General features: G+C 36.7%; 1 protein-coding gene across 1 annotated transcript in view; it reads left to right on the top strand.

The window, feature by feature from the left end:
- SHC4 (SHC adaptor protein 4) overlaps positions 1–10,103 on the top strand; it is a 41,410-nt gene that overhangs the window by 9,827 nt on the left and 21,480 nt on the right. The window contains exons 2-3 of the mRNA XM_072402404.1: positions 2,224–2,294; positions 7,939–8,002. Coding sequence (XP_072258505.1) covers positions 2,224–2,294; positions 7,939–8,002 — 135 coding nt within the window. The remainder of the gene's footprint in view (positions 1–2,223; positions 2,295–7,938; positions 8,003–10,103) is intronic.

Below are 10,103 nucleotides of genomic sequence, written 5' to 3'. Positions count from 1 at the left end.
TAAATTACTGTAGCTCATGGTGAAAGGAGAATGCATGTCTTAGCCCTTGTTTATGAATGTCTCACAGAAACCTCAGCACAAAAGGATCATTTTTGCAATTTTTTATTGCTTATGCTTTCTGCATACATAATATGCACAGGGTGCAGGGCTCAGTAGTATGTAAAGCAGTTTGATGGGGTCAGTAATGTATGGTAACAACAATATGTAACAGCATCAATGGCCCAATGTAGAGTAATGTAGAGTGCAGTGGTCTATTGTATGTTATGCAGAGTACACAGGTCAGTAGTAAGTAATGTAGAGTCCAGAGGCTAATCTCACATAATAAAGGGGTCAGTAGTATGTAATGTAGAGTACAGAGATATACCACATCGTGAATGCATATGTAATGAGTGAAAGGGTCAGACCTAAGTAACCCAGAGTGCAAAGATCAGGAGTAAGTAATGGCAGATTGCAAGGATTAGGAGTAACTCAGAAAGAACAGGTTAGGAATAATTAACACAAAGCACAGAGGTCATGTGTAACTAATGCAAAGTGTAGGGGTCAAGTAAAGCAGAGTTAAGGTTTTCCACCCAAAGCCCACAGAATACATACCTAACCCCATCACCCCACTCACTACTCTGCCACGGTCACCATACTGTTCTGTTCAAAGCAGCTGAAAGTGTGAGTCTTCCACTGGAGAGACAGATGGGTGAATCTTTAAATTTATCTGCAATGGTAAAGGAAAGACGGGGTAAATTATTTGGGAAAGAAAATTTAAATACATATTTTGAATGGGCAAATCCTTCAGAGCTACAACTTTTTTCAATATAAATAGGGTCTGGGTAACCATTACCTGGGTATTGCAGCAGGCAAGTAAGATGATACATTGAAAAACAAAGCCAATAACACCCCTTTTACATTAAATCTCAAGTAAGATTAGCACATCAATTTGCACAATACAGTATTTTTATAGCTCCTTTTATAAGCTCAGTTTTGCTTTAGATTTAGAAACCCCCCTTGTGATTTTCATGTGGGATGAAGCCCTTATATAACATCCTTGTCCCATGTTTACTGTTAGGATCAAACAGTTTTCAAGACAGCTGACGAGGTGTCATTCCTTTGAAGTTTGTAATACACAAGTTATGCACATAAGAGGAAAAAGACCTGCATGCACAAAAGTAAATGAAAAGGGAAATGTTTATAGGAAACAATTCTGAATGTTTGTATATACAAAGCTCTTTGTAAAGGAAACATTTATTATTAGGTATTATACTTTAAATGCACAGAATGTACTATATGCAGCTGATAGAGAATTGACATAGGAATGTTTGATATGAATGTCCAAACACTTTTTGTATTTTTGGTTTATTAACGGTTGTAATTTTTTGCTGTCTATGTACCATTGGAGGGGATAGTTCTCTTCTTTTAGATGGTTTGACTCCCCCAACATTTCACAATGATTACTAGTACAAGTAGAGTTCCCCAATTGGGACTGAAAATCTTATAATTTCCTCTTCTATATTAACTTAAAAAAAATTTGCCTTGAGATATACTTTATGCATAACATTGTGCAAAACATTTCTAAAGATTAACTTTAACCTGTAATGGTATAAACCAGTGATGGTAGCCTTATAAATATACTGGGCTTTAAGTGTTGACCTCCACATGTTCCATGGGCTATTTTAAACATTCTAAATGTGCTTTTATTATTGCTATCACTTATCTGTAGTTAACATGTATGGTATTCTGCATAATCCCAGTGCTTTCACTATCACAAACCAAATGCTTTCAAGTTTTGTGGTTTACACGTTAACAACAAATGTTATAAATTAAACATTTTGTATGCATTGTACTAATGCAAAGACTGGTATGTTGGTGGCATGGATATCTTAGTAGTTAGCAATTTTGTCTCTACAGCACTGGATCCCAGGTATGGATCCTGACTAGGACACTATCTTCAAGGAGGTTGCATGATTTCCCAGTGTTTGGGTGGGTATTTCTGGATAATGTTTTCCCCCATTACTCCAGAAACAGTTAGGTTAACTGGCTCCCCCATCAACTGTTCTTTGCATATGTGGATAATATGAACCAAAACCAAAGCTGCTGCATGAATAATAATAATAATAATAATAAAAAAAGAATAAAAAAGACTGGTATGTAGCAATGTGCACTTTATTTTTATACCCAAAAAAATACACATATTCATCATTTTATACAGACTGAATCTCTGATTTTGTTTTTCAGTACATGGGTTGTATTGAAGTGTTGCAGTCTATGAGATCCCTTGACTTTGGAACAAGGACTCAAGTTACAAGGTAAATTATATGCTGTGGCAGCAAAAACAGGTTAAATGTACTACTGTAAGCAAAAAGTCTAAATGATGTTATTGACAGTAGAAAATGAGGCTTAAACCTAAACATTTTTTGATTATGATAGTGGTGAAAAATCATATAAACAATCACATTGTATTGCCTTCCTATGTCCCTGTTCCTGCTGTGTAAACTCTTAGGTCTTTATTTTTTTTAAAAAGTAGTATGGAAGTATGGAAGTTTGGACCTACCACAGATGTACCTAACAGATAATACTACATTTATAAAGCACTGTGAGTTCCTCTGCAGGATGATGGAGAATCCCACTGAATAATAGAGTATCCATACCACAGTCTGCATTTTATGAATAACCACTACATTGCAAATGTAATGTGGAGTGAATACTGCACTGTCCAGCAGAATGTGAAATGTGCTACCTGATCCCCACTAGAAATTAGACCCCCTAGGTGACACTTTTAAATGTTTTTCTGGCTTGTGAAGGGTATAGGACCTTTTGTTTAATTTCCGTTTAATGTGAGGTTTATATGAATGAAGCATGTTTAAAATACAGAAACTATAAAATACATAACTCCAGTATAGCTCTTCATGTCCAAAGCAGAAATGTTCAAAACAAAACAACACAATGGTAACTCTATTTGAGAACATGTACATTACAAAACTGTCCTGCATCAGTCAGAGGTGTAATGAGTGCAATAAGGGCCATTACTATGTTTGGATGTGTTATACTAAACATGTAAAATATATTGATAGAACATCTGCTACCATCTTGCACATCTTTGGAGTGATCTAAGCACAATGACATTGTCACTTACCAGACAAAATGGCTGAGAAGGAAAGCAAGTCCAAACTAGACACCAGTGAACAGGTGAATGTGATTATTCTGAATATATTTGGCCATTTGTAAAGTGGCACAGAAGATGCTGGTGCTTTATAAATATATATTAATAACACTAATGACACCTAACATAACAAGCTTCATGGATATAATGGAGAGTAATTGTTGGAAAGTAATTTACCTACTAGTTTATTCAACACAAATATACTTTCTACACCTAATGCTTACCTAATTCTGGGAATAAAGTCTCTGGATTTAAAATGAATACAGTTGGCATTTATTATTTGTAAAGAATGTGATTGTTCCTTAGGGACGTAAAAGTATGGAGATTGCAAATGTCCACACTTAGAATCATATCTAGCAAGCTACTCGAACTTTATTGTTTTTGATGTCTGCTTAGACTACTGGAAAATAATGATGATTCTCATCCGATAATTGCTTCAGGGCTGCAATCGGAAGAGAATCTGAACAGTGCTCGTCATTCATAGATCCGTCCCGGCAGATCCATGAACGATGAACGACGAACAATTGTAATGAAAGTGAGGAGGGAGAGAGCACAGCGGGGTGCTGCTCCTTCGCTCTACTCCCTCCCCTCTCTATGAAACAGATCAGAACTGTCGCTTGAAAAGATCGTGAGAGATCCTTTCCAGCGACAGTTATTGCATGTGTGTACGCAGCCTTAGTGTTTGGTAGCAGTACTGAAAAATACTGAAGAATTTGACTCCAATTCAAAACCCACGTCTTAATAATGAAGTTCTCCAATTCCTGTATTGATGAATATTGCTTCCTTAGTGGCTCATTTACATTACTGCATGTGAACTTTTCCTTTTGCTATGTAGGTAAAAAAGAAAACAGGAATCATTCCATCTTTCATGTAGTGCTGATTGGCCCAGGACTGTCATATGGGGTCAATGGAGAGGTCCAAGGCATCATGTGAACTCCAACAATTTGGTTTGGAGATTACACAAGGCTTCCTATCTCTGGCTGAACAGAAAAGTAGAAATGCATGGAAAGGAGTAGATGATGCAGGGAAAGGTTGGGGTGGGTTAAAGCTTATCCCCAGTGAGCTGAAAAATTGCACTTTAAAGTTGTTTCATGCTTCTGTACAGTCTTGACATTGAAACAATAAACAATATTTCCTAAATGATTTACCCCAGGGGAGATCAGTAAGCCAGAACCTAAGGAACCCCCCTAGCAGACTTTGGAGAAGCCTAAAGCTGCGTACACACGTCAGATTTTTCTTGCCCGATAATCGGCATCGGCCAGATATCGGGCGAGAATCTGGCGTGTGTACAGTCGGCATCGTTCATCGTCCGTGGATCCGTCCTGGTGGATCCACGAACGATGAACGACGAGCGATCCTAATGCAAGGGAAGGGGGAGAGTGCACAGCAGGGTGCCGCTCGGTCTTTCTCCTCCTCCCCTCTCCATAGAGCAGAACGGTGCTGTATGTACAGCACTCGTTCAAGCATCGTGTAGTCCTTTGTCGTTGGAAAGGATCGTGAAAGATCCTTTCCAACGACAAGAATTGCACGTGTGTACGCAGCTTAACAGTTCCAGAATGCACTGGCTGGAAATAGCTGGTGTACCGTGTTATACAGAACCATTACCTTTCTTTAGATTATGGTTCACTTTCATTTGCTGATTCTCGTATCAGATATTTTTGTACTTAGAAAAGCCATGATAATATGAGACCAAATTGGTATACTGGATATGGATATTGTATACTGGATGTGTAGTATGGCTTAATTTGCATTTGGAGTTTCTACCTAAGAAGAGAAGGTGGAAAATATCCTAATACATGCACCCTGTATGTGGTCCCTATTTTGAGGGTCTATTTATCTACTACAAATACATATCCAACTAACCCCCAGTCCAGAACTTCTTAACTCAACTCTGCTTGTTTCCAAAATGTAAACAATATCTGTGCATGCAAGAACCAACCAGGAATAATTGAAGAAATTATGCTTTTTGTCCACAGATACATTTCACCCCATGCTTATTTCCAGAACTAGACAATAATGTCTTTTTGGTAGTACAGCATTTTACGATGGACAGATTTTTTGCTGAATAACTATCTTTGTTCCAATATGATCTTTCCGTTTTCATCAAACAATAATGCTTTGTGTTCATTGATGAGCAGTTCTTTTTTTCTGCTTGAAAGCAATTTTTTTCCCCAGCAGAAATCTCTACTTCTTATATCATTCCTCTGTTCTCTACATGTTACAATGAACAAAGAGAGCCTGTGTAATTGCAGTTAGTGGGTAAAAATGATGATAAAAAATGGGCATGTATGAAAAACATAATACAATAAAACACAAAACTGGATTTTCCAGTAACATCCGTCTATTTGAGTTCTATTAGCTTGTTAGTCATTCTTAGACAGGCATTCTCCTTTGTCCTATTGATTTGGGTATTAGGGAACTTTAGTTCACTTTTGGTTCCTTTTGCAGTTTTGTGGCTCATGGAGAAAACTGTAGATATATACTAATAGAAATATTCTATCTGCAAGCTCCTGCTGGTGTTAGTTGGTGACTTTTTCACCCAGGATAACATAATAAAAGTCTATTGCTTGTATATGCTGTTGAAGGTATAGATTGAGCATGTTGTTGTATTACTATTACAAGATAGTATTCTTGTAAAGGGTTTAAAGTGATTTTTAGGAAATCCCCAACAGCGGATGTTTGGAAAGACGGATACTAAAGACCTGTAGATTCACTGCTGTGAGCCAAATCAAAAGTAGATATCCACATCATGAGCTACTGGTTTGGGATCACTGAATTATAATTATAAGGAACATTTAATTGTAGACATTTAGATTTGTTTGTGATTTACCATCTGAGTTGGGATTTACCACTGAGTTAGGATTATCATCTAGTTTACCATCTAGCAACTTGACAATATAACTTTTCATACTAACAAAAAAGAACACACATATTCAATTCCATATGCCCAACCTAAACAGAGCACAGTAAAAAATAATATCCCTTCCACTACGGGAATAAACATTTAAGTAATCAATATATGAGACTCATTAGATATATGGATGGTATATTGGTTGTCTGGTTGGACATTGGAGACAATTTTGGATCATTTGTGGAATATTTGTGTAAGAACCATGTTTGCAGTGTGATATCCAAGAAAGGGCACAGGAAAAACAGGGTGACCCAAGCTCTCTTATACTACTTGTTCATGTGGCCATAGCCATTTAAAAAATCTATTTCCAATAAATAATTCTTGAGGTTATAAAAAAATAATAATGATAGTTAAAGTTTGCATGACTGCCCACAGAAATTCAGGACCATTAGTATGCACAGAGGTATGACAAGGGATGAGCGAGCAAAATTTTAAAATTTGATCTTGTGGCGAATCGGGCCTTTCTCGCTTACCGAACATGTAAGCGAGAACGGCCTGTGTAAATTCAATCAGGGGAGCTGAGCTGAACACGGAGTCCCGCGGCTGTGCTCATCATGAATTAATTTATTCATGATGAGCACAGCCGTGGGACTCACACTAACAGGAGGAGTACCGCGGCTGCATTCCCGGGCACTAGAAGTTAAATGAGGGCTTGCGCACAGGACGATTCCCACTGCTGCATTGCAGCCGCAGTACTTCTCCTGTAATGATTTCCTCGATCTTCCAAAAATTTGCAGACCCATCGGAAGTTCTAGGAAATTTTCACGAGAATGCCAAAGGCATAATGGTGTCTGTAGAGTAAGTTACTAGAGACAGTGACACTATAGTATAATAACAGATCCTTTTTTCCCAAATGAAGGCCTTGTGATCCTTGTCTTCCTCTGTACTCTGAGGTCAAATTTGAGAGAACGTCTTTGGTGATAAAGCGTATCAAATTACCACGAAACGCGTAGAGATTAACATCACCTAGAGATTCCGTTTAATAGTCTGGGATTATCCATTGAATACCTAAGATTGTGATCAGCTTTTATGGATTTTAAATAATAATAATAAAAATGATGTTATATGGTCTGTTTCTCTATGTGCAATGTTCCAATATTTTATTAAATATGTAATTTTTGCATATGATTTGTTTACACAAATCCAATGTAATATACTTGGAGTAGGATCAATATGTGATTTCAAATATTATATTTAGCTGTAAAATATTATTAGGTGGAACCAATGGTAAATTCGTATAAGACCTGGGATCCTTTAGACTTTGGAGTAACTCTCTATGATGGGAAGCTGTACCTACTTTTGCATGTTTTATTTATATTCACATTATATTTGTATTGTTTTTGGGAATAAATGAAAAAAGATGCCTAAGTAGACTTAAACCTAATCACTAAAATCTTACCCATGTTAACATTTAGGGAAAAACATAAAAAAGTCAATAAAATTTTTTTTCTAATTTCATGGATGTTTTTAAACTGATTACTAACTACAATAAACTTTTTAAAAAAAAACTTTATATTGTTTTTGTCATTCTGAAATGAGTTAAAACTTTTTTTTCCTTTAATTTGTCAGACTTATCATTTTGATGGAGGGGACATTTGTTCCGCATATCTCCCCCTTTGCTAAGGTACTTTAATGAGACACAAGAATGCACAAAGAGTTGTAATACCCAATACCTTAAGGTGGCCAAGAACAATATTAAGGAGAACTTTCCGCTAGAATCCTTTACCAATATAGTAAAGTGGGGCAAACTTATTCTACTAGACATTCCCTAGCTAAAATTTTGTTTGGGTAATATGGCCCTTTACAAGTGTGGTGATCAAATATTTTATTCAGTTGATATTGTGATTGAAACTAAATTGCTGTTTTGTTATATCTACAGGGAAGCAATAAGCCGCCTCTGTGAAGCTGTCCACTGTGCCAAAGGAGCTGCAAGAAAACGAAAGGTAAATATGACATAGTACTAAAAATACAGCAAGAACAATGTGATCCAATTATATTAACATATTATACAATCAGATGTATTTAATGAATTACAGATCAATATAAAAATTGCAACTCAAAATTGTAAACAGTGTAATGAACTTTCTGAGCCCACTTTTGAAAACTGAAATCTGGCCTCTGCACATCATCATTGCTCTTTACTAAAACAATTTCAGTTATGGCACTTTACCTAATATTCATCTGTATATATGTGATTCACCTCCTAGCAGTGACATACGGTTGAGAAAGAAGTGTATGGTCAGTGATACAAGTATCTGACACTGTTGGACATGTTAAATGTTCAAGTCATTGATGAAGACTGAAATGCTGACACTGGAGAGGTAACCAGAAGAGTATTTCTCTAGCAGGACATAATTGTTGGAATTCTTTAAAGATCTGACAGGGTCCAGTTAAAAAATAAATATTGAACTGAGCAGTACTTTACAGTACATATATTACAGAACTGTATGTAATTATCATTAGGATCGGTAGTAAGCAGCGTAGAGTCAATACTGCCTTATGACAATGGTGCCACATATTATGATAGAGTGTAAGCTGTGTTCACTTGTTCCTTTATAAAAGGTGTAATATATTATTATTATTATTATTATTATTAATAAACAGGATTTATATAGCGCCAACATATTACGCAGCGCTGTACATTAAATAGGGATTGCAAATGACAGACTAATACAGACAATGATACAGGAGGAGAGGACCCTGCCCCGAAGAGCTTACTATCCTGCACATTGGGCCTGATTCGTCAAAGCTCTCCAAGATTTGGAGTGGGTTTCTTAAAAATCATTTGCTATTAGTTGGCAAATGTTTTCAAACCTGGACCGAATCCATCAATCACCATGATAATCTATCTTCCTCAGTCTGTGAGAACTTCACAAACTCAGGCCCAATTGTCTATTTTTGGTCTTAATATTTGGTTAGTTTTGGGGTATGCTTTGCCTAAAGAAAACCAGCACAAATATATAGGAAACAAACAAATTCCATTGATTGTGTTTCTGGTTTGTACTAATCATTGGGGCCCCAAAACTGGGTGTCCTTCCCCTGGGCCAAGGGATTTTAGATTGTAATAGTTGTATAAAACGAAGTCTGAATAAACCAAAGAAAGCAAGGCACAGATGTACAGTACTTGCTGAATATTGCAAATCCCAATTCTATGCCTGGGATTCTACTACACACCGACCCTTTAGGGGTCATCTTGCAAGTCTTTCTATTTTCCAGTAAGAAATTAAAGATAATTCATCGTGTAATCATGTGATCTGTCACTGGGATTCAATAGGTCTTTTGTCTCTTTTAGCAGAATTATCCTCTGTATGACTGGAGTGATGGAAGAAATTTTATAGGGAAATACGTAGTCTTATAATTAACAAATTACCAAATAATTCACCATCCGAGAAAATGTGTCTGGTTTCATAATCCAAGCAGCCACTAAATTACGTAGTTAGGAAACAGGCAGCCTTAAGAGAACAGAAATCTGGAATGCTTCAAATCACACACCATGCTCAATATATAACACAAGTATAAATAGCACTTCACCATTATTATCCATATTTTCCTTCACACCTTCTTTCATTCACCCTACATCACGCCATGCCAAATATATATCTTTTTATAAAACCTTCCTATTTTATGGACCCAGTGACATCGCTATTTCTGTGATTCATTTTGCAAAGCATGAAGATCATGGCTGGTGGGAGGGGATGGCTGGGCACTGTACATAGCTTCCTGAGTATACCACCCTGCCCCACGCAGACTGCATGCATGCGATATCATGTTTCTAATATTAAATGTATGAAATACAATGAAAAAAAGGGCAGATCAGAGAATAACAATTAATATCAACAAAAAACTGTTCAAGAATATTTTTTCTGACAATAGGAACGATGGCCGCACACACAGGTTGCTTGGGGGGAGGACAAGACACCCTGCTGCCTTGGTATGCTATAGTATAGTGAATATATATATATATATATATATATAGATAATGACAATAGTGAGTGTTAGATCCTCTGTCAGGCTTTAATGTCAGTAGTAACCTTGTTGTCTGGT

This window comes from Pyxicephalus adspersus, chromosome 2, assembly GCF_032062135.1.
Source record: "Pyxicephalus adspersus chromosome 2, UCB_Pads_2.0, whole genome shotgun sequence".
Classification (NCBI taxonomy): domain Eukaryota; kingdom Metazoa; phylum Chordata; class Amphibia; order Anura; family Pyxicephalidae; genus Pyxicephalus; species Pyxicephalus adspersus.
Note: the sequence above shows the minus strand (reverse complement) of the source record. Positions and strands in the feature narration are given on the sequence as shown.